Source organism: Protopterus annectens, chromosome 13.part0 (assembly GCF_019279795.1).
Source record: "Protopterus annectens isolate FY-2018-M chromosome 13.part0, PAN1.0, whole genome shotgun sequence".
In the NCBI taxonomy this organism is placed as follows: domain Eukaryota; kingdom Metazoa; phylum Chordata; order Ceratodontiformes; family Protopteridae; genus Protopterus; species Protopterus annectens.
Genome location: NC_056747.1, coordinates 56,070,943 through 56,097,515, shown reverse-complemented (window position 1 = coordinate 56,097,515; position 26,573 = coordinate 56,070,943). Strand labels below are relative to the sequence as shown.

General features: G+C 39.2%; 1 protein-coding gene across 1 annotated transcript in view; it reads left to right on the top strand.

The window, feature by feature from the left end:
* Window positions 1-26,573, top strand: part of LOC122787830 (solute carrier family 12 member 2-like) — a 1,020,929-nt gene that overhangs the window by 929,812 nt on the left and 64,544 nt on the right. Inside the window, exon 23 of the mRNA XM_044054742.1 lies at window positions 8,731-8,866. Coding sequence (XP_043910677.1) covers window positions 8,731-8,866 — 136 coding nt within the window. The remainder of the gene's footprint in view (window positions 1-8,730; window positions 8,867-26,573) is intronic.

Sequence of the window (26,573 nt, the reverse complement as noted above, 5' to 3'; positions counted from 1 at the left end):
TCCTGAATGGTTAAATAGTTGCCTCCATACTTCATTTTAAAATGAGCCATGAAGCAAAAATTAATTTAATGTAGGCTGCTAATAAAGTGACAATTGTGGGGTCCTCTTTGAAGTCATAAGATTATAGGATCATAGGAGGTTACTAGGCACAGAATCACTTCATTTGGATACTAAGAAGGTTATAATGCAGGTGAAGAGGAGTACAGATACATTTAATTTGTTTATTGATCCCCTTATACCTAATAATCTCATGCTGTTCAACCCACCCTATCTTTATACTGGTCTGCTCATTCTTGCCCTTAAACATTTTACTCCAGCTTTCAGTTCATTAGCTACATTCTTTCTTTCCATGGAGAAAAGTTAGTGGCGCTAAGTGGTGAAGCTCAGGTCCTGACTATTGTGCATTTAGGCTGGCACCTTTTTTCACTGTTATACCTAACCCCCCACAGGCAGTATTGGACTAGTGAACATAGCAGATGTAATGAGCCACTGCACGTGCACCTACCTTTTTATGCTGATTGTATCTACTGCTATATAGTGATCTGGTACACTAATGAGTCAATGCACATGCACCTACCTTTTTATGCTGATTGTATCTGCTGTTATATAGTGATCTGGTACACTAATGAGCCAATGCACGCGCACCTACCTTTTTATGCTGATTGTATCTGCTGTTATATGGTGATCTGGTACACTAATGAGCCAATGCACGTGCACCTGCCTTTTTATGCTGATTGTATCTGCTGCTATATAGTGATCTGGTACACTAATGAGCCAATGCACGTGCACCTACCTTTTTATGCTGATTGTATCTGCTGCTATATAGTGATCTGGTACACTAATGAGCCAATGCACATGCACCTACCTATTTATGCTGATTGTATCTGCTGCTATATAGTGATCTGGTACACTAATGAGCCAATGCACGTGCACCTACCTTTTTATGCTGATTGTATCTACTGCTATATAGTGATCTGGTACACTAATGAGTCAATGCACATGCACCTACCTTTTTATGCTGATTGTATCTGCTGTTATATAGTGATCTGGTACACTAATGAGCCAATGCACGCGCACCTACCTTTTTATGCTGATTGTATCTGCTGTTATATGGTGATCTGGTACACTAATGAGCCAATGCACGTGCACCTGCCTTTTTATGCTGATTGTATCTGCTGCTATATAGTGATCTGGTACACTAATGAGCCAATGCACGTGCACCTGCCTTTTTATGCTGATTGTATCTGCTGCTATATAGTGATCTGGTACACTAATGAGCCAATGCACGTGCACCTACCTTTTTATGCTGATTGTATCTGCTGCTATATAGTGATCTGGTACACTAATGAGCCAATGCACGTGCACCTACCTTTTTATGCTGATTGTATCTGCTGCTATATAGTGATCTGGGACACTAATGAGCCAATGCACGTGCACCTGCCTTTTTATGCTGATTGTATCTGCTGCTATATAGTGATCTGGTACACTAATGAGCCAATGCACATGCACCTACCTTTTTATGCTGATTGTATCTGCTGCTATATAGTGATCTGGGACACTAATGAGCCAATGCACGTGCACCTACCTTTTTATGCTGATTGTATCTGCTGCTATATAGTGATCTGGTACACTAATGAGTCAATGCACATGCACCTACCTTTTTATGCTGATTGTATCTGCTGTTATATGGTGATCTGGTACACTAATGAGCCAATGCACGTGTGCCTACCTTTTTATGATGATTGTATCTGCTGCTATATAGTGATCTGGTACACTAATGAGCCAATGCACATGCACCTACCTATTTATGCTGATTGTATCTGCTGCTATATAGTGATCTGGGACACTAATGAGTCAATGCACATGCACCTACCTTTTTATGCTGATTGTATCTGCTGCTATATAGTGATCTGGGACACTAATGAGTCAATGCACGTGCACCTACCTTTTTATGCTGATTGTATCTGCTGCTATATAGTGATCTGGTACACTAATGAGCCAATGCACGTGCACCTACCTTTTTATGCTGATTGTATCTGCTGCTATATAGTGATCTGGTACACTAATGAGTCAATGCACATGCACCTACCTTTTTATGCTGATTGTATCTGCTGCTATATAGTGATCTGGTACACTAATGAGCCAATGCACGTGTGCCTACCTTTTTATGCTGATTGTATCTGCAGCTATATAGTGATCTGGGACACTAATGAGCCAATGCACGTGCACCTACCTTTTTATGCTGATTGTATCTGCTGCTATATAGTGATCTGGTTCACTAATGAGCCAATGCCATTGCACCTACCTTTTTATGCTGATTGTATCTGCTGCTATATAGTGATCTGGTACACTAATGAGTCAATGCACATGCACCTACCTTTTTATGCTGATTGTATCTGCTGCTATATAGTGATCTGGTACACTAATGAGCCAATGCACGTGCACCTACCTTTTTATGCTGATTGTATCTGCTGCTATATAGTGATCTGGTACACTAATGAGCCAATGCACGTGCACCTACCTTTTTATGCTGATTGTATCTGCTGCTATATGGTGATCTGGTACACTAATGAGCCAATGCACGTGTGCCTACCTTTTTATGCTGATTGTATCTGCTGTTATATGGTGATCTGGTACACTAATGAGCCAATGCACGTGTGCCTACCTTTTTATGCTGATTGTATCTGCTGCTATATAGTGATCTGGTACACTAATGAGCCAATGCACATGCACCTACCTATTTATGATGATTGTATCTGCTGCTATATAGTGATCTGGTACACTAATGAGCCAATGCACGCGCACCTACCTTTTTATGATGATTGTATCTGCTGCTATATAGTGATCTGGTACACTAATGAGCCAATGCACATGCACCTACCTTTTTATGCTGATTGTATCTGCTGCTATATAGTGATCTGGTACACTAACGAGCCAATGCACGCGGACCTACCTTTTTATGCTGATTGTATTTGCTGCTATATAGTGATCTGGTACACTAATGAGTCAATGCACATGCACCTACCTTTTTATGGTGATTGTATCTGCTGCTATATAGTGATCTGGTACACTAATGAGCCAATGCACGTGCACCTACCTTTTTATGCTGATTGTATCTGCTGCTATATAGTGATCTGGTACACTAATGAGCCAATGCACGTGCACCTGCCTTTTTATGCTGATTGTATCTGCTGCTATATAGTGATCTGGTACACTAATGAGCCAATGCACGTGCACCTACCTTTTTATGCTGATTGTATCTGCTGCTATATAGTGATCTGGTACACTACCTGTCTGACGGGTTCCTTTCTTTGTTTTTTTCCTTCTTTTTTCTCCTTACTTCCTTACATTTTTCTCATTTCCTGTTATAGGTTCATAGGTAGGTACTAGGCTATCTGCCCGAGGGCATTTTTAAGCCTAGCCAGAGTGTGTCGGCTTTCGTCGCCCCATTGATTAATTAACTGAGCCTCTGTCAAGCAGTGCCAGTGAAGTGATCCCAGGGGTGTATTTTCTGTTGCCCATCCACTCGTCAAGGTTTCTCTTGAAGAGTGTTAGTGAGAGGCTCTGCCTAATGTAGTTAGGAATTTTGTTCCAAAGCATGGGGAGTCTCTGTGACAGGAATCTATCCCTCCAGCATGTTCTGTTTATTGCTGTGGCGAGGTTTAGCTCACTAGTGCACATAGGTTCATAGGTTCATAGGTTCATGCTAGGCTATCTGCCCTGGGGTAATTATAAGCCTAGCCTGATTCTGTATGGCTTACGCCACCCCTTGATTTGAGTATACTGTGCCCTTTTTAAGGTTTAGTTTACTGTGCCTCTGTCTAATAGTGACACGGGAGTAATCCCTGGGACAAACCTACGATCCCACATCCACTTATCGAGATTCTTCTTGAAGAGATTCAGTGAGGTGCTCTACCTCACATGAACTGGAATTCTATTCCAGAGCGAAGGGAGCCTCTGGGTTATGAACCTGTCCCTCCAGCAAGTTCTATTTATTTCTGTGTTGAGGTTCAAGTCCCTCGAGCGTGTGGCTCTAAGGGATTTAGATTTACTGAGGTGGAGCATGTCCATTAATTCTGGATTTGACATAGCTTTGTATGTCAGGCATAGATCGCCTCAAGTAGGCGGTATGCAACTGAGTAGAGCTGGAGTTTTTAACCAAGCAGCATATGGCATCTGTTTGAGACCCTTGATCCTCTTGGTGAGATACTTTTGGGGTCTTTCTAATTGCTGCAGGTGTCGGGTAAGGTACATCCCAAAAGGGGCATTGTATTCTATGATGGGCCTGATGAGGGATGAATAAAGGGGCACAATTACCTCTCTTGATCTAGATGTGAAACCCTTCGTGATGAGGTGGGCTATGTAGAAGGTCTTTCTAACCACTTTGGCAATGTGATTTTCAAAGGAGAGATTGCTATCAACTTGGGTCCCCAGGTCCCTAATAACTTTCTCTGTACTTAATGGGTTTCCGCCTATGTGGTAATTTGTGGGCACATTGTTTTTGCCAAAGGGTATGACTATACATTTTTGGCATTTAGCTTTAAACCATGGCGCTGGCACCAGTTATCTGTCTCTGTGAGACCTTTTTGAAGGATGTTTGTGTCAGCTGGAGAGTTGATTATGTCGCCCAGTTTGCAGTCGCTCGAACTTGGTGAGCCATAGTCCTCCCATGTTTGCCTGTACCTCAGAAAAGTATATACCGAACAAGAGTGGTCCCAGGACAGAACCCTGTGGGATGCCACTTGTGACCGGTTTCGAGTCTGACATGGCTCCAGCAACTCTCACTCTGTGGGTTCTGTCTTTGAGCCAGTTTGCACCCATCTTGTGACATAGGGGTTTATATTTAAGCTGGATAGCTTATCTATGATGCCCGAGTTGGGTATTGTGTCAAATGCCTTTGCAAGGTCCAGATAGGCTGTGTGGACTACCTTCCCTTCATCTATGGCTTTGGTGACTGTTTCAAAGAAGTCAACCAGGTTCAAAAGGCAGGATCTGCCCTTGACAAAGCCGAACTGGGTAGGATCTAGTGTCTGTAGGTCCCCAATGTCTTTGTTTATGAGCTCCATGATGATCCTCTCCATAGCCTTGCAGACTAAGCTAGTCAGGCTTATGAGGCGATAGTTTCCAGGGTCCGTAGAGGCTCCACCTTTGTGGAGTGGGACCACTGTTGCTGTACGCCATTCTGTGGGCACATATCCTGTAGTGAGGCTGAGATTGTATAGCTGTTTTATTTGAGGGATTAGTTCCTCTTGTAGTTCATGTAGGATGCAACCTGGGACGCCATCTGGTCCCATGGAAGCAGTGTTTTTTACTTTGGAGAGGGCAGCCTTCACCTGAGCATCTGAGATGTTTGGGAGGCAGCCCTCTGCCGGGATAGATACTTGCTCTTTGGGAGTTTGCACTGAACCTGTCTGCCAGGATATTGGTGATGTCTGTGGGTTCAGTGTATTTTTGTCATTTAGAATCAACTCAGAACAAGTCTGGGAGTTGCATCCCAGGTTTCTAACATAACTGAAAAAAGCCTTATGATTGTCTTTGGTGTCCTGTGCAATTTTTCTCTCAAAGCTGGCCTTGGAGGATATTATGAGGGATCGTAATTTTTTGCTAGTACTGATCAGAGATGCCTTCCCTATTAGGGATTTTGCTCTATCATGTAGTAGCTTCCTCCTTCTGTTGTACAGTTTATTTATGGCAGGGGTCCACCAGAATGGATGCCTGCCTTTGGATGATTGGGTCTTGGTTTTGTTTGGGATAGCATGATCCATGCATTCCTGGAGATGTCCGTAGAATGCATTTATATAGGATTCTGCAGTTTGGGCTGTAGTTTCCACTGGCCCTGGGGCCTTGAAGGATTCTACTTTGGTTTTGAGAAGTGAGAAGTTCGCTTTTGAGAAGTTTTTCACTGTGGTTTTCTGGGCTGGGGGTGGGGTCGGGATGTGGACATCCAGTGAAATTAATTTATGGTCTGATCTTACCAATGAGGGATATACTTCTGGTGTGGAGCATAGAGTTCCCCTGTTGGTAATGATCAGGTCTAGTATGTTGTCCCCTCTTGTGGGAGTGGTGACTAGTTGTTCCATAGCATTTGAATTTATAATTTCCAGGAATCTTTGGGCTAAGGTGCTGGGGCTTGAGTAGTGCTCCCAGTCAATGTTTGGGTAGTTGAAGTCGCCCAATATAATGGTGTTCGGAGAGATCTTCATGTTCTCCAATGTTTTCAGGAAAGCCGAATGGGATTCCTGACTTTGAGAGGGTGGTCTGTAGGATGCTATAAACTGAAAACCAGTCTTGCCCACTGTTAGTTGCACATGGATGGTCTCCGATACTTTGTGCAATGCCACTAACCTGGAGGTGTGGGTATCCTTGATAAATATGGAAACTCCCCCTCCTTTTGTGGTTCGGTCCGGGTTTTGGGGCTGAAAAGCATGATACGAGGTATAGCCTGGTAGTGCTGGGGTGCTCTCTGGAGCCTTGAACCAGGTTTCTGTCACTGCACAGATATCGATGTTCTCCATACTGAGGAGAGCTTCGAGTGCGTGCATCTTGAGGTTAAGACTTCTGGCGTTTAGCAGCATTACCCTTAGTTTCTTGTTCCTTGTGCTGTCTATGGGGGTCGGTTTGACTTTTGAGCCTTGCCTAAAAAAGGCAGTATGGGGGTGGCAAGAGCCTTTGCCAATATCCGAAAGCCCAGTGGTGACAGGTGCAAGCCGTCCCTAGTGAAGCAACGTGGCTTGTCGAGCATGTCATCCCAGGCTGACAGACACTGGATCGCCTTTGAATGACACCAAAATTTTAGCCAATTGTTAAAATCGATCATTTTGTCTTTGTACTGTGGCATCATTCTAGGTGAGGGTAAGATGCTGCTCAAGGTCAGGGTCATAACAGCCTGGGCTACATGATCAGAGAGCTCCTCTATGTCTCTTTTCATGTAGTCCAGGGAGGTACATCTCAGGTCATTCACACCAGCATGTACAATGACTGAGTCATATTTGTATTTGCTTTGGAGTGACCTGAGTGCTTGCGTTATGTGTCGGATCCTAGCACCCGACAGGCAGCTCACCGTGACCTTCTCTTTACTCAGCCTGGTGAGCGGGACGTCAGTGTGTCTGACAATAGAGTCACCTATAACAAGAGTATCAGGTGTGTTACTCAGCCTTAAGGGCTGTGGCTGCTTGGCACACTGACTTTGTGGGTTATGTGTTGTGTGTGTTTTGTTTTGAGGTAGCGTTTGCTTGGATGTCTGCTTTGGAGGTCTCTGTTGCTTAGGTAGATTTTATTTAGAGCCTCCGAGTATGTTTTTTTGTATTTATGTGTTTGGTTTGCTGATGTGGTGGGACTATGTGATACTGGAATTGTGTTGTGTGAGGTTACCTTCTCCTCCTGACTGGTTACACCAGTTTTGAGATGAGAGAGCTCAGCCTCCAGTTTGGCTAAATAGTTGCATCTCTCACATATATTTGAACCTGTTTGGAGGAGGAGAGGGTTGTCCGTGTACATGAGACAGATGTAACATTGCCTCAAAATTCCCAGATTCACCGGCTGGACTGGAGAGGAAACCATTGACTGACCTTTGGACATGCTAGAGTAACAGGGAAACTGAATTTAAGATGGACCAATAGAGGACAGGGTAATCGTAGAGAGTATAAGAGTAAGTAGTGCTTATGGTTTAATAGTGCTAACTTGTAGGATTACTTAATTGGACCAGTGAAGACATGGCTCGCAGTGACTTGGATTTTTTTAGGTGGAGCATGTCCATCAATTCTGAGTTGGACATGGCTTTGTAGGTTAGGCAGAGATCACCTCTGAGTAAGCGATATGCCACTGAGTACAGCTGGAGTTTTCTCAGTCGGGCTGCATAGGACATATTTTTGAGGCCAGTAATCCTCTTGGTGAGGTGCTTTTGTGGTCTTTCCAGCTGTTGGAAGTGTCTTGTGAGGTACATCCCAAATGGGGCATTGTACTCTATGATGGGTCTGATGAGTGACGACTAGAGGGGGCACTATAACCTCTTTATTTCTAGATGCGAACCCCTTAGTAATTAGATGGGCCACATAGAAGGATTTCCTAACTACTTTGGCAATATGATTGTCAAAGGAGAGATTACTATCTACCTGGGTCCCCAGATCTCTTATTATCTCTTCTGTATTAAGGGGGCTGCCGCCTATGTGGTAATTCGTGGGTGTTTCGTTTTTCCCAAACAGGATGACTATGCATTTTTTGGCATTTAGCTTGAGGCCATGACTTTGACACCAGTTGTCTGTCTCAGTAAGGCCTTTTTGAAAGATGTCCGTGTCAGCCGGAGAGTCAATTATGGCTCCCAGTTTGCAGTCATCGGCGAACTTGGTTAGCCATAGTCCTCCTGTGTTTGCCTGTACTTCTGAGAAATATATGTTCTGTCACTCAAACCAAGAATATACCTTTGTTGTGTGAGTCATCACACCCTCCTCTCTCAAAAAGAGAGATTAAATTAAGCATGTCTCCCATCTGTAAACCACAACCACCCAGCTCACAAGGATCTAGCTAGACCAAAGACATTATTGGTGCAGGTGAGTACATTAACTTTGCTCTAGTAAGCAAACCTGGAATAAATATGAGTTTGACCCCATGTGGAATAGCATTCCTCAGCATGAGGCAAATGACATTCAGTACAAGAAATGTCTGTTGTCTTCTCATTTCTCAAGCTATTTGCCATATTATAGCTGATGTTTTACCATTTTGTATTCTCCAAAGTTTACAGAGCTTCTATGATTTAATTGAACCGTACCGCCTTCGTGAGGAAGACTTTGATGCAGAAACAGCTGAGAAAATGAAAACTGGTGAATCCTGGAAAATTACAGATGATGAACTAAAAATATTCAGAGAAAAGGTAATGTGAAACATACAACCATTATCAAATGTAACAAATTAAAGAGGCAGATGCATGATGGTGTTTACTGTATTTCTTTTTTGTAGTAAGAAAGAGAGCAACAAACAAAATTTACTGAGTCAGGTGCAGTGAGTACGCATTGATTAACTGCAACGACCATAGTGTGATACATCAGTTTTTATGTAATTACATACTGTTTGTGTTAAATGTTAGTCTGTATTTAACAGTTTATTAGCCAGCAGAAATAGTTTAAGATTTATTGAACACTATATAGCTTTAAATAACTCAGTTAAAATTACTGAAACATGATATTCCAAACAGCATTCAACAATATAGACCGAGCTATACTGAGACTATAAGGCATGGGGTCTGCTCCTGTCATGGTATTAGAAACCCAAAAGACTTGAAGACATTAAACCAAGCAAGGACTGTAGCTCACAACTTTCTTGCTCAATAATTTGGGACACAGCTGAACATCAATCTTCCCAAATTGCAGGCAATCTCTCCCACAGCCTTCATATCTGGAAAAAAAATACCCCCAGATATATGGGTTCCAAAAATAGTTCAGAATGGGTACAGACTACAGTGGTTATCACCTTCATCTCAAACTAGGATTCCTCTTTCTCCAAATAACCAAACCCATCTGTTTCCACAAATTCTTTCGGATTTCCTGTTTTCATAGGTAAGTACTAGGCCATTTTAAGATATTTTAAGTCTAGCCAGTTTTCCTTTTTGTGCTAGAAATATCCTATCCCATTTTATCTTAATATGAATAACTGGCATCATACCATAGATACCTAGCTCAGGCATGGGATAAAGAATTTAGGACCTGCCTCTGTCCATTAGTAGTACACGGGGCAGTCCTGGGATACATTTTCTGTTTCCTATCCATAGATCTAAGCTGTGCTTGAAAATGGGCAGGGATGAACTTTGTTTTATGTGGAGGGAGAGTCTGTCCCAAAGCAGCAGTATCCTCTACAAAATATACCTGTTCCTCCGAACCATTCCATAGATGTGGCAGAAGAGGTTTAGATCCCTAGACCAAGTATTTCTGATGCCATTTGACTTGCTGATGTGCATTAAATCCATCAGTAATAGGTCAGAGGATGCCTTTTATGCCAGAAACAAGTCATCTCTTAGTAGTCAGTAGGATACTAAGTATAGTGACAGGGCTTTAAGTCCATCTGTGTAGGACATGTTTAGGCCTGTATCCCTTTAGTAAGGTATCTCTGTGAGAGTTTTGGTTGTTGCATATGTCTGGACAAATGCATACATACATGGCAAAGGGGGCATTATATTTTGTGACTGGGTGAGTAATGGGGACAGTGGCATCCCTAGATCTAGACACAATCTCTTTGTTTATAAGCTTTGCAGTATAGAAGCACTTTCTCACAAAAGCAGACACAAATTCATCAAAAGTTGGTCACTGTCCATATAAGTTTGCAAATCCCTAACAACTGGGTCAACTCTTAGGGTAGTATTTTCAGCGTGATAGTTCTCTGGGGTAGATGACTTCCCAACGGATACATTAGCACTTTAGTTGGATTTAGTTTCAGATCATGATTTTAACACCATTTATTTATTTGAGATAAACCTCCCTACAGAATGACTAAGTCATTTGGGAATTCAGCAACTGCTCCTAGCTTACAGGCATCTGCAAACTAGTCAGCCAGAGGCCTTTTATTTTTGCTTTTACTTCAGAAAAGTAGGTGCCAAACAGGAGAGGTCCTAGCGGGATGCCACTTGTGACTGGTCTCTTTGTGAAGGTAACTTCCCCTATCTTGATTATCTGCATCCTATCAGTGAGCCAATTCTCAATCCAGTGAACAAGATAGGGGTTTATTCCCAGTTTATTTAGCTTTTCTACTATGTGTGACTGGAAAACACTTTGGCCAGGTTGAGGTATGAGGCTTGTGCCATTTTGCCTTCATCTATTGCTTTGGTGACCTTTTCAAAAAAATCTGCCAGGTTGAGTAAGCATAACGTGCCTTTGACGAAAACAAACTGAGACGCGTCCAGTGTTTGGAGGTTCCCTGTGTCCTGATTAATTCCATGTTAAGTCTTTCCATGGCTTTGCATATGAGATTGGTCAGATTTATGGGTCTATAATTGCCTGGGTCTATGGAAGGTCCTACCTTATGTAGGAGAATGACTGTAACTGTTCTGTATTTACTTGGTACAAAATCTGTATGAAGGCTGAGATTGAAGAGTGTTGTTAGAGGTGTGGCTGATTCATGCTTCATACTATTTTAGATGCATCCAGGGATATTGTTAGGACCTATTGATGCCGTATTTTTAGCTTTTGTTAGCACTTTTAGGACTTGGACTTGTATGGTAGCTGGAGGTGAGCCATTTTCAGTTATATCTTGAGGGACAGATGGAAGGGAAAGAGGGGTCAAGTTAGAGCTAAGTTTATCAGCCAGTAGGTTTACTGTGTCTTCGGTGTAGGTAACATCATTCACAATCAGCTTAGCTCATTGATGTATTGTGCTTTTGAGATTATGAACATAACTAAAAAAATGGAAAAAGAGAATGAAAACTGAATGACAACAAACACGGCTATGTAAAATAAACCAAAAAAGCTTTTATTATACCTTAGTGAGTGCTTTCAGTTTGACATCATCATTTCATCAGACTTTAAATATACACAGATTAACACTCACTATTTAAAGTCCAAACAACAAATCAGAGACTGATTCCAGTTATGACAACTTAATAAACTATGCAATTAGCTGTAGAAGCTCTAACAGCAAATTAGACAATACACTAGCTACCAATGTGTAGTAAAAAATAAAACAAACTATAATTTCTAGTATAAGTTAAATATATATATATATATATATATATATATATATATATATATATATATATATATATATATGTATACTACTTATCTACTCATCACCTAGTTCTAACAATATAGCAGAAGGAGTCATTATTGTGCACATTGCGGGTGCTGTGAAGAGCAATTTTGGCTGACATCAAAGAGTGAAACAATACTAATTTCATGAACTTTAATCATACATTGACTTAGGAATGGGGTCCATTCCCATCATGGTATTAGAAACCAAAAAGATTTGGAGAAATTAAAAAGGTAGAAAAGCTGTATATGTTCTTCATCATGGTAAGATATATAAGTTCATAGCCATTAAATATAACGTTGTGAGATTGAAAAACAAGATCGTCAGACCAATAGTTTGCCAGAATTGCATAATAAAATAACTGAATGAATATTTGATGCATTATCTATATTTTCTTAATTTAGCTTGCTACATAAAAGAAAAAAAAACATAAAAACTGTAGGTCCCGATCTGTTGCAAGTGGCAATAACCCAAAAAGAGAAAAAAAAAAACAGTACAGTCTTAATTCCTTGAACGTAGCATAGCATTGCAATGAAACATAAAATTCCTAAATGCATACCATGAAAACCAGTAAAAATCAAACTGCTGTCACTGCAACATAAGTGAATCGCCTATCTAACAAGAATAGATAGAAGAATAAAGAAAAAATACCAGGATACCTGCATTCATAAAACTTCACAGAAAACATCTAAGCAGGTGTGCTATTATAATCACAGTCTTTATAGGCAAAGCCCATGTATACATATGAAACAAAAGCTTAAGAATAAAAGCTGACTACTGTTGCTAAAAAACAAGTGTTATACATATAAATGTGTATGTCTACTTACAAGCGTCAGGTCTTATAACCATGAGGAACACTACTCAGTCAGTAAAATAAAGATGAAAGTACCTTACCTGATAAAAACATCCAAAGAAATGTGCTAATTAAGTTATAAACCTGCAGAACAATGCCAGTGAAGGGGCATACATCCTAAAAGTTCCAAAAGAATGTAAACAAGCCTGAAGTTGCTTAAAAAAACATACTCTATGTGCATAGACTCAGACATCTGTGCAAATCTGTGTAAAAGAAGGATGTTACAGCCTATCATTCCCTTTAACTGGAGTGAAATAACCAATCAATGAGGTTAACAAAAAAAATCTTAGTGAGGCAGTGGTCTAGATTTCAAAAAAGGTTTGATGGAAACAGTGTCATTCACTCCATAATGGCGATCTGCTTCCAACTAAATGATGCATCCTTGTTGAATCTTTTCAGTTTTACTCTTCCTGTTGCCCATTCTGTTGTCTTCTTCCAAAGTGTCCTTGTAATCATATGATGCATTCTTGTTCAATCGTTTCAGGTTTATACTTCCTGTTGCCCATTCTGTTGTCTTCTTCCAAAGTGTCCTTGTAATCATATGATGCATTCTTGTTCAGTCTTGTCAGGCTTATTCTACCTGTTGCCCATTCTATCGTCTTCTTTCAAAGTGCCCCTGTAACCAAATGATGCATTCTTGTTCAATCTTTTCAGTTTTACTCTTCCTGTTGCCCATTCTGTTGTCTTCTTTCAAAGTGTCCTTGTAATCATATGATGCATTCTTGTTGAATCTTTTCAGGTTTATTCTTCCTGTTGCCCATTCTGTTGTCTTCTTCCAAAGTGTCCTTGTAACCAAATGGTGCATTCTTGTTCAATCTTGTCAGGCTTACTCTACCTGTTGCCCATTCTATCGTTTTCTTTCAAAGTGTCCCTGTAACCAAATGATGCATTCTTGTTGAATCTTTTCAGGTTTATTCTTCCTGTTGCCCATTCTGTTGTCTTCTTTCAAAGTGTCCCTGTAACCAGATGATGCATTCTTGTTCAGTCTTGTCAGGCTTATTCTACCTGTTGCCCATTCTATCGTATTCTTTCAAAGTGTCCTTGTAATCATATGATGCATTCTTGTTCAGTCTTGTCAGGCTTATTCTACCTGTTGCCCATTCTGTCGTCTTCTTTCTAAGTGTCCCTGTAACCAAACGATGCATTCTTGTTGAATCTTTTCAGGTTTATACTTCATGTTGCCCATTCTGTTGTCTTCTTTCAAAGTGTCCCTGTAACCAGATGATGCATTCTTGTTCAATCTTTTCAGTTTTACTCTTCCTGTTGCCCATTCTGTTGTCTTCTTTCAAAGTGTCCCTGTAAGCAGATGATGCATTCTTGTTGAATCTTTTCAGGTTTATTCTTCCTGTTGCCCATTCTGTTGTCTTCTTCCAAAGTGTCCAGTACCATAAATGTCAATTGCTGTTCTCCTCCTTCTTCCACAACGTTTAGCTGGAGACACTCTTGTATCTTCCTTCTTAGTTTTGCATAAATGTTCTTTGATCCTGTCCCTAAGCACCCTGTTCATTTTTCCTATGTAAAAGCTGCAACATTACATGTAAATAGCTGAATAGACCACATTCTTGATCAATTGGCATAACCCCAAAGTCTCACCACCTCGCCAGTAGTAGGATGAACAGAATGAATGGTATTAGCTATAAATGAGCAGATGTTACACTGCCTGCAGCTGAAGGCTCCCAACTTGCTGGGATTGTTGATATACTATTCATCACTGTTCTGGTAGCACGCTCTTCTTCTTATAGATCTACTATTCTTGTATGTAATGCTAGGACGTGGACCCACAGTTTGAGAAATGTGGTCATCAGATGTCAACATGTACCACTTCTTCTGGATAATGTTGATTATACTCCAACTGTCAGATGTGAAAGGCAGTACTAGGAGACATTTTCTTTTTTATAACAGGTTCTTTCTTCTCTGTAGATTTCATTACCTTTTTAGAGAAATAGGGTTTCTCTGTACCTTGTCTTTCATTAATCATAGTGTCACTCATTTCTAGGCATTCCTCAGTCAAGTAACCCTTGTCTTCAAGATTCTTGATCATATTGTCCATTGTTATATCGAACTCCATGTCACATATTGTCCATTGTTATATCAAACTCCATGTCACATATTGTCCATTGTTATATCAAACTCCATGTCACATATTGTCCATTGTTATATCGAACTCCATGTCACATATTGTCCATTGTTATATCGAACTCCATGTCACATATTGTCCATTGTTATATCGAACTCCATGTCACATATTGTCCATTGTTATATCAAACTCCATGTCACATATTGTCCATTGTTATATCGAACTCCATGTCACATATTGTCCATTGTTATATCAAACTCCATGTCACATATTGTCCATTGTTATATCAAACTCCATGTCACATATTGTCCATTGTTATATCAAACTCCATGTCACATATTGTCCATTGTTATATCAAACTCCATGTCACATATTGTCCATTGTTATATCGAACTCCATGTCACATATTGTCCATTGTTATATCAAACTCCATGTCACATATTGTCCATTGTTATATCAAACTACATGTCACATATTGTCCATTGTTATATCAAACTCCATGTCACATATTGTCCATTGTTATATCGAACTCCATGTCACATATTGTCCATTGTTATATCAAACCCCATGTCACATATTGTCCATTGTTATATCAAACTCCATGTCATTGTTACTGATCCTTGATAAGCTCAACATTTGGCCTTTGATGATGCTTTGAAATACAAAGGTGGGATGCATGCTAGATCTCTCCAGAATATTGTTCTTCCAACATGGTTTCTTATAGACCATTGTCAGTATTTGATCTTCAAATTAACATCTAGGAAATTAATCTCTTCTCTGCATGCTTGCATGGTGAATATTAAAAAGTCAGTTATGTTACCTATATATGTCAGAAACTTATCCAGTAACATGCTAATTCCAACCCAGACCAGGAATATATTGTCCAGAAAGCATTTTCAAAACGTGACCTTGTTGCTGTATATTTCGTGTGAAAGTGCTAGCTTCATCTCCCAAATGGCCAAAACTAAGTTCACATATGAATTAGCACAGGAGGTGCCCATGGTTACCGCAGTTTTTTTGCAGACAGTGCTCACCATTAAACATGCACAGTAGATTAATCCAGTTAGAAGTAAAAGCAGCCTGGAGCAATAATATTTCTTTTATAAAGTCTATTCTTATTTGGTTGAGTACACGTGAAAAAGGAACATGCATCAAGAGTGACAAACCGTGTGTCATCTGTGATAGATCGCTGTTAAAAGTATTATATAGTGATTCCAGAAAATCTTGGGTACTCCTCAAAACAATATCTGTCTTCAAAATCACAGGTTTCAACATATTCTCAGCATATATCGAAATGGGCAGAGTAAGCCATCCTTTGCCTAAAAGTATTGGTCATAGGGGAGGATTGTCAAAAGTTTTGTGAATTTTGAGCAGTCCCTTGATAATGGGTATAAAGGGTAACGCCACAAAAAAGTAATCATATAGTTCTTTGGTAATGTACCTGCTTAAAAGATAGTCTAGTAGGTCATTTCATACCCAAAATGTCATGTCACTGATTATCTTAATATCTACTTTAGTGTACATTAAGGTATCCATTAGCATATCTTGCATGGTCTGTACATAGTAGTTCTCACTTAGTATCACAGTCATACCTCTCAACCGTACCAAATTCCTTGGTATCTATCAGTTTTGAGGAAAAAATAATGGGGTGTCACAAATTCCCGAGTGGTCCCTTTAGTTGCCAAATTTCCCAGGGTTTTTAAAAATTTTTTTTTTTAAGTTGGTCTTTCCGGATGTCATCACGTGCAGACTGCCAGCCTGTCAGAATTTGGCTGAGGGCTTGGGTTATGTACGTTGACTGGATTCTGAATATTTTTCCGTTTTCTTTTCTGACACATGCTTTTCAATCTCTGAATTGAGTCAGGAATAGTAAAATTATGCAGGGTTAGAAGAGGAAGAAGTGGATGACATGGTGCACTGCAGTTTAATATTTTTATCAAAGAAAATAATCATAAATGATGGAAGAATGGTAGGTAGAAATTATATGTCTGGGTTTCTAATTCCACCTGACCTGTTGCTTATTTTACTTTTACCCAAAATGTAGCTGCTGTGATTTCTAGGATAGAACAGTATAATGTTGTATAATGGAAAGTGGCCACGTTCTAGGTTTGCTATGGGGATGGGGTTAGTAGTATTGCACTTAGTTGTTAACTGCCAAAAATGTAATGACTACAGAGGCCATTGAGGGCAGTGGAATGTTGAATGGTACAAAAGGATTGTTCCTTCAGTATTTCTGTGCCAGTGGCATTCATGTTTAGTGCAGTGTCTTCTGATCTGCATTTATCATAATGTTTTGCATTAAAGTGTAACCTTTTATGTTCATCAGTGCTTAACATGACTTACGAAAACAGTGTTACCCGAAACTCAGATGGAGATCTGAACCGCTTGTCAAACTGATGTTGCTGCACTTTAATGTGTCCTTTAGTAGAACAAGACTTTTTTCTCACTGTGGCTTTGGACGCAGGTGATATGAACATTGTAATTCAAAGGTCTGATTCTCCAAGAAGACTGCATGTAATCTCGTGTGAGTGGTACTGTTAATGAACTTGTCCTAAACTGACAAAAGTTGTTTGAAGTGATCTTCTACAGGTAGAATGTTATCCAGATGGCAACAGCTCAACTTAGAGTTAAGTTTCAATTATGTATAGCTGATAATTGAATATACAGCGAAGGATGAAGAAATGTGCATGGGGAGAATAATCTCTCAACAAGAACAACTTTATAATGAATATCCATCTGATTTGGTTGATGAGAAACTTGTCAATATCATGGATTCTGTCTCACTATTTGGAAGGAGACTTTACCGGCAGAAGTTTAGCAAACTAGAGAGAGACAGGAAGGATTTTTAGGGGGGGGGCATGTGTTCGTATGGCCGTGAACACATGTAGAATCCACTAATTCAGTGAGAACCACCTTATGGAACATTGAGAGTAAGAGCGATGACAGAACATAGTAATAATGGCCGAGAAGATCTAGGAGCGAGACCGAAAGTCAACTCCATTTCACTACAAGAGGAAGCTGCAGTGCTGGATATGGGGAAGGCTGATGATGTGAGGGGAAGCACACTAAATGGAGAAGTCCCTGATGTTTTAACAAACAATTCCAAGACATCGTCAAGGCCACCATCAATTACGGGAATGAACTCATTGAAGGGGAAAGAGGTTATGGAAGAACAAGTTTTTCATGTACTTCCGATCAGGTTAACATCGCCTCAACTCAGAGAGACGAGAGGGAGATCCCGGAGCAGAGGCCATTTCAAGAGAAAAGGCTCGCAGGGAATGTCCAATGAATGGATATTGAAGAAGGGCTGGTAGAACAAGGGAATGAAGAATCCCTAGTGTGGAGTATTTCATCCAGGACACTGACCAGAGAAGAACTGAAGGTATTAAATAGGGGCATCTTATAGGTTCATAGGTTGGTACTAGGCTATCGGCCCTAGGGCCTATACAAGCCTAGCCATAACAATTCCCTGGCTATTTCTTCCCACACTATTTACTTCCCTGGACCCGCCTAGTAGGGTGACTGACGTGATCCCCGGGGTGAATTTCTCTCATTTATACCTGCTCAATTAACTGAAGTAACTGATTGTATATTTGATCTGAAGATATTTAGTAGAAATGCACTGTTAAAACTTGTTTGGGGACAAGGAAGGAATGGAAGTGAGAGCTTTTAGAAAGCCCAGCACTTCCATCCCTCCGAGTCATCCCATTGTAGAAGTGTTTAGCAGTTTATGTGAAAAAGAGATCTTTGATTTGTTGGAAAGCAAGCAAACTGCACATTTTAATAATATGTCCAAGGAAGAATATAAAGCTTTAAGTGATTTAAAAAGTGATAGAAGCATTATAATAAAACCAGCGGAAAAAGAAGGGTCCGTGGTCATTATGAATAAATGTTATTATAATGCAAAAATGAAAGAGTTGTTAAATGACATCTATACTTATAAAGTTATCAGTGTACAACAGATGTAATTTTTATTAAGGAAGCTGGAAAGTGTTTTATATGATGGATTATTGAAGGCCTATATAATAAGGTTCATAGGTTCATATTTTAGTACTAGGATAACTGCCTGTGTGGGCCATTTAAAGCCTAGCCAATTATCCAATCTGAGAATCAAACCCTGCACCTTCCATCTATAAGGTAAACACCTTAACCATTATGCCACCCTCCCACCTAATTATTTTAGAATGGTGAAGCCCTTGACCCCTATTATTCAGGGACTTCCTAAAATACATAAAGATCCCATATATCCTCCCCTGAAGCCTATAGTCTCAGGCAAAAATTGGGCAACAGAACCCATATCTATATATTTGGAGAAGACATTGAGACCAATAGTAGATAAAAATAGTTGTGTTTTAAGGGACTCTAAACACTTTTTGAGTCAGCTGTTTGAGTTTTTGAACAGTGGTCAGATGTTTATGGATAGTGTTAAGCTGGTAACAATGGATGTCTAGTCCCTCTTTACATCAATTCCCAACAGAACAGGTGTAGAGATGTTAAGGGAGTACCTAACCAAGGATGGAACCTATAGCCAAATAAAAATTGAGTTAGTTTGTCTGTTGATGGAACAGGTTCTTATTAACAATGTTATGCTGTTTGAACATGTTCTGTATTTACAGAAAGATGGGCTGGCTATGGGCATGTTGAATGCCAATAGTTATGCCAATCTAGTGATGGCCTCATGGGAAAGTAACAACATAAGCAATGGCCTTGGAAGCAGATAACATTTTAAAAGCATTTCGTTGATGACCTCTTCCTGTTATGGGATGTGGAATCAAGTAGATTTGGATAGGTTTTATCATGAGGTCAATACCAATACATCATTTTTGAAGTTTGAAATCAAGGTCTCGGTACTTGGGTATATTTTCTTGATGCTAAGGTATTTAAAACAAGTGAAGGCAAGTTCTCCACTAAACTACATTGAAAAGAATGTCATAGGAATACAATTTTACATCAAAGTATGCACCCTAGACATATATTTTAAAATGTGGTTAAGGGGCAGACTTTAAGAGCCTCCAGGTTAACAACAGTGTAGGAGGATTTTGAACATGAAGAAGATAAGCTAAGACAAAGGTTTAGGGAGAGAGAGTATATGGACTGTGCTACTAGCGATTTGATAAATGAGAGTATGAAGCTAAGGAGTACCACTGGTAAGCCCTATTTTTCGAACAGGGAAAGGGAAGATAGCATAACCCCAAAAGGGAAGAACAAAGTTGTGAGGGTACCCACCCAGTAATCAAATAATATAGGTCTGATAACAGGAGTTATCAAGAAATATTGGCCCATACTCACACATGATGCTAGGATAACAGATATAGTAGGAGAAAAATCCAGGTTTTGTTTAAAAACAAAAAATATCTTTAAAAAGACATCTATGTTATCGTATAGAAACCAAGGAGACTTTAAATATTAATATTGATACTGATAAGGGTACGCTACCATGTACGAAATGTAATCAATGTGGTTTTATAAGCACAAGTAATACATTTAAACATCCTGATACTGGGAGAGAGGTAGAGTTCAATGTTACAGCTAATTACAATAGCAGGAATATAGTTTATTTAGCAGTGTGTAATGTCTGCTCTAGTTTCTATGTAGGAAAAACTAATAGAGAACTGAGGTTTAGGATACGTGAACACCTGTTGAATATTAAGAACCAAAACTTAACGAATGCATTGGCTAAGCATGTGCTTAATAAAGGATCTGAGCATACATTTAGGTTTGTAGCCATGGAAGTAGTAAGAGAGAGGGAGAGGGGAGGAGATATTATAAGTAGGACAGAGACCTCTGAAACACGTTTGGTTATAAGACTTAAAGCAGATAGGGGCAAGGGCTTGAATGGTAGGATCCCTTTAAAGCCTGTTTTGTGAAATAGGTCTTTGCATTAATAGTGTAGGTATCAGTGATGGAAGTAATGTGTCCCTCAAAAATATGTCATGTTATTATTTTTGCTTCTATATTATATTTGTGTGTCCATGTATGTATTTATTGTTTAGATTTTTTACATACTTTTTGTGAAGTATGGTTATATGGTACTTACGTATTATCGCAACCAGATTTTTGCGATAATACGGCTTGCTTCCCGGTGTGTGACTGTAACCAGAAATGTATGCAGAATCACACAGGGAATGTTATCTGTAAAATAAAAAAACACTCTGTTGAGGTAGAAGTAGTGTAGTACTACAAAAATGACTGCTTGTTTGAACCTATGCTGTTTCCCGACATCATGTCAGTCTTAGTGCTTTTCCAAGTCCTCTTATGTGTGCACGCAACAGAGCACAGCAGCGTCTGCAGCATATATTCCCTTCCCCAGAGCTAGCAGCCCAAAAGGGGTAAAAAGCAACTGACAGTTCACACACCATTCAAAAAGGGGGAGAAAGGTAACACCTACAGACATGATTCAGTTATTATTAAACACACACATCACATAAAGCAGGGAGTGTGAAATTTTCATGTGAAAATGCAGAAGCGTGAAAGACTGTTTCAGGAAAAGTAAAATCTTACAACCTGCATGTTTGCTACGGGGGACAAAAACATAGAGATAGCCGGTCAAAATCTTTCAGATGAAAATAAAATCTGAGTACTGGCGATGAACATAAGGATGGTATATTCCTGATTAACTTAGCCTATATTGCGCTTGTAATCAGGAAGGCAGGATCTACCATGCGCTGCATGCAGCAGTATGTAGTTCACTGACAAAGTGAGACATGCCAGTCAGGAGTCCAAAATTTAGCAGTTAGTCCTCTCCCTGCCTCAAAACCATGTGTGCCACAATTTAACTTACTTACTTACACTCCCTTTTCCAGCTTAATAGACCTGCTGTCTCAGACATGGGACTAAATTCGCAACCGCGAAAATCTGGTTGCGATAATACGTAAGTACTGGTTATATATATGGATATTTTAGGGTTTATGTGTTTTAATATGTGTATATGCAGGATGTTAGTGAATAGTGTTTTTAAATGATGTGATAGAAAGCACTGTCTTTTTAAAGTTTCTGTATGATTGTAATTGGCTAATTATACAATTGTGATGATAGGTTGGTTTGAAACGATTGTAGCGTATGTATAATATTTTGATGCTAGAATGTTGATAAAAGGTCTGATGAAGTGGTGTGTGATACACCACAAAAGTGTTACCATACAATAAAGTTCCATTTTTTATGTGTATTTGTGGCTTCCGTATGCTTTGGTTGGATTGTTGTTTGTGGTCTGTACTGAACTTTGGTATTTTCCTGCGATCCATGTACACAAACCTTTTGGTGTTTTTTATTCCAATAGAATAGTTTGATGTCAATCACTGTATCACAAAAATTACTGGAAGTGGCTAGAATAAAAGAAACTAATTTCTGAAGGACTTTGTGTTGGTCTTCTGTAATTATGTGATTTGAGATATTGAAAATGAAGTTGTTGTATTCTGTGTCCAGAACTTCTTGACTGTAGTTATGGGCCATGCATCCTTGGAAAAATTCCTACTCTTCCTTCTTCTGCTCCTGAACCAATCTTATTTATATCAGTCTCGAATAGGTAGGGGGACCCCTGGAAAAACCTGATCAAAAGTGTTATCTGTTTTGGGTCTCACATCAGTTTCTTTATGTACAACGGTAATTACATCACTGGTATTTTTAGCTCATGAATTACTGCCACTATTCGTATTGAAGTGTTCATTCTCAGATGTTACCGTCTTCTTTAGGGGTGGGCAGAGGTAGCACTGTGTCTGGGAATACTTGTTTAACCACTGCCCTTCCATTCTGTTGTGGTCAATAAAAAACTTGCCCTGCTTTAAAGTCCATCATATCCCTTTTTAGTTTATGTTGTTTTTGTGTTTGTAGCTTCAGCTCATAAAGTCTAGTGTTCTCTAGCAAATCCTCCAAAGCCTTCATAGCAGGTGAAACAGGAAACAGGTTCAAAAAGTCTCATTTCTTAGAATTAAATTCAATAACTTGTTTGTCCTCTACATAGGTTCATAGGTAGGTACTAGGCTATCTGCCCGAGGGCATTTATAGGCCTAGCCAGAGTGTGGCGGCTTTCGCTGCCCCATTGATTAATTAACTGATCCTCTGTCAAGCAGAACCAATGAAGTGATCCCAGGGTGTATTTTCTGTTATCCATCCACTCGTTAAGGTTTCTCTTGAAGAGTGTTAGTGAGGGGCTCTGCCTAGTGTAGTTTGGAATTTTGTTCCAAAGCATGAGGAGTCACTGTGACAGGAATCTATCCCTCCATCATGTTCTATTTACTGTTGTGGCAAGGTTTAGCTCACTAGAGCATGTGGCTCGCAGTGACTTGGATTTCTTTAGGTGGAGCATGTCCATTAATTCTGAGTTGGACATGGCTTTGTAAGTCAGGCAGAGATCACCTCTAAGTAAGCGATATGCCACTGAGGACAGACGGAGTTTTTTCAATCGGGCAATATAGGACATATGTTTGAGGCCAGCAATCCTCTTGGTTTGGTACTTTTGTGGTCTCTCCAGCTGTTGGAAGTGCCTTGTGAGGTACATCCCAAATGGGGCATTGCACTCTATGATGAGTCTGATGTGTGACGAGTAGAGGGGCACTATAACTTCTTTATTTCTAGATGGGAACCCTTTAGTAATTAGATGGGCCGTATAGAAGGATTTCCTAACTACTTCGGCAATATGATTGTCAAAGGAGATATTACTATCTATCTGGGTCCCCAGATCTCTTATTACCTCTTCTGTATTAAGGGAGCTGTAATTCGTGGGTGTTTTGATTTTCCCAAACGGGATGACTATGCATTTTTTGGCATTTAGCTTGAAGCCATAACTTTGACACCAGGTGACCGTCTCAGTAAGGCCCTTTTGGAGGATGTACATGTCAACTGGAGAGTCAATTATGGCTCCCAGTTTGCAGTCATCGGCGAACTTGGTTAGCCATAGCCCTCATGTGTTTGCCTAAACTTCTGAGAAGTATATACCAAACAGTAGGGGTCCCAGGACAGCCTTGTGGGACACCACTTGTGACTTGTTTAGAGTCGGACCTGGTTTAAAAAATCAATCAATTAACATCATATAACTAAAACTCATTTCAAAATTAATTTTTTGCCAGCTTTCCAATAATTCTGAATAAGTGGAGCCATAAACCAGCATCTTAGTTATTTGTAGGCCTCTTAGAATTACATAAAAATGTAGGCAAGCTTCCAAATGTTTCTGTTCCCATTGTAGTTTCACAATATCCTCCAGTTCTCTTCTAGCTGAGAACAGTTTCTGTATACCATAGTCAGATTGTTCAACTGTCTTATTAATGCAGCTGAGTTCCAGTAGTAGTAGTAGTAGAGGATTTTTCCCTCCCCTTATAATCTCTTTTGGTCTATCCATTTGATAATGCATCTTGTCATTGGGAGGATTATAGTCCAGTTCAATATCTCTCCCCTCTGCCATGCTTCAATTAGTGAAGTACCAGCCAAGTAAGTCCAAAAAAGTAAAAAACAACTGCACATCTGTAATGAAGTTGTCATGCCAGTACACAAGAAGCAAAACCAGAATGAAAACTGTGTGACAACAAACACGGCTATGTAAAATAAACCAAAATAGCTTTTATTGTATCTTAGAAAGTGCATTTGCATTGACCTCAACGTTTCATCAGACTTTAAATAATGAGTGCTAATCTGTGTATTTTGAAAGTGCAAACAACAAATCAAAAGACTGATTCCAATTATGACATCAAAACAAACTATCCAATCAGCTGTAGAAGCTCTAACAACAAATTAGATAATACATTACCTACCAATGTGTAGTAAAAAATAAAACAAACTATGATTTCTAGTATAAGTTAAATATATATATATAAAAAAACTACTTATCAACTCATCACCTCATGGTAGGATATATAAATCCAAAGACATTAAATATAGTTATATGAGATTAAAAAAAATGATTGTCAGATCAATAGATTGCCAGAATTGCATAATAAAATAACTGAATGAATATTTGAAGTCTTATGTATAGTTGCTTAATTTAGCTCTCTATGTAACAAAAAAAATATATAAAAACTGTAGGTCCCTGTCTGTTGCATTTAGAATTGATAGTTATTTCCAACATATAAAATTCAATGTTTACAAGAGGCTATAACCCAAAAAAGAAAAAAAACAGAACATTCAGTTCCCTGAGCATTGCACAGCATTGCAATGAAACGTAAAAATACCTAAATGCATATCATGAAAACCAGTTAAAAACAAACTACTGCCACTGTAACATAAGTGAATCACCTATCTGACAAGAATAGATAGAAGAATAAAGAATAAATACCAGGGTACCTGCATTCGTAAAACTTCACTGTAAACATCTAAGCAGGTGTGGTATTATAATCACAATCTTTAGAGGCAAAGCCCATGTATACTCATGAAACTTAAAAGCTTATTTATTTATTTTACATTTGTTAACCGGGATAGTCCAACTGGATACATGCCCATTTTCAGTGGAGGCCTGGGAAGAAAAGCTTAAGAATAAAAGCTGACTAATTTTGTTAAAAAACATCAATCATCATTCAAGTGTTATATGCATAAATGTGCATGTCTGCTTACAAGCGTCAGGTCTTATAACCATAAGGAACATTACTCAGTCCAGTCAGTAAAATAAAGATGAAAGTACCTTACTTGATAAAAACATCCAAAGAAATGTTACAGCCTATCATTCCCTTTAACTGGAGTCAAATAACCAATCAATGAGGTAAAAAAAATTCTTAGTGAGACAATGGTCTGAATTTCAAAAAAGTTTTGATGGAAACAACATCATTTAGTCCATAATGCTGGTCTGCTAGTAACTGAATGATCTATTCTTGTTCAATCTTCACAGTTTTATTCTTCCTGTCACCCATTCTGTTGTCTTTCAAAGTGTCCAGTACCATAAATTTGAAATGCTGTTCTACTCCTTGCTCCACACACAACAGGTTTAGCGATAACCACTGTTGTGTCTTCCTTCTTAATTTTATATAAATGTTCTTTGATCCTGTCCCTAAGCACCCTGTTCATTTTTCCTATGTAAAAGCTGGGATGTTTCATGCAAATAGCTAAATAGATCACATTCTTGGTCGAGCAATCTGCATAACCCTGAAGTCTTACAATCTTGCCCATAGTAGGATGAACAAAATGATCAGTATTGGCTATAAATGAGCAGATATTAAATTATATTTAACTTGGCATCAATATGAAAGCGCTAACTAAGGTATAATAAATTTTTTTGGGATTATTTTACATAGCCGTCTTTGTTGTCACTCAGTTTTCATTCTGGTTTTGCTTCTTGTGTACTGGTGTGACAACGTCATCCTAGCTATGCAGTTGTTTTTTTTACATATATTTTAATAACTAAAAAAATGCCTTGTAATTGTCTTTGGCTTGGGTAGCTATTTTAGCCTCAAACTTGGCTGTGGTATATTTTATTAAGCTCCTGAGTTGATTACTTCAGTGACAAGGGCTCTAACGTTCTGAGAATTACTCTTCTTACTTTTCGTCAAACTTATTTTCCTTTTATTATAAATCTTGTTGATATTTTAACAGCATAGTAAAAAGATGGCAGATGGTGTACATCTTCTGGCTATGTCAGTGAGGCAGATTTTTACTCTGTATAATGCACCTAGTTTTTGTTGATTTTTTTTTAACCACATGTGATATACATGGTGGACAAATTTCAGCTAGTCATCTACGATGACACCCAGTAATTTTGTGTGGCTTGCTTGTTCTATCCTGACGTTGTTGGCAGAGACAATAGTGAATAATGTTGTTTTGGTACGGATGTGTTTTGTGTGGCTTATTTGTTCTATCATGATGTTGTTGGCAGAGACAATAGTAAATAATGTTGTTTTGGTACAGATGTGTTTTGTGTGGCTTACTTGTTCTATCATGATGTTGTTGGCAGAGACAATAGTGAATAATGTTTTGGTACAGATGTGTTTTGTGTGGCTTACT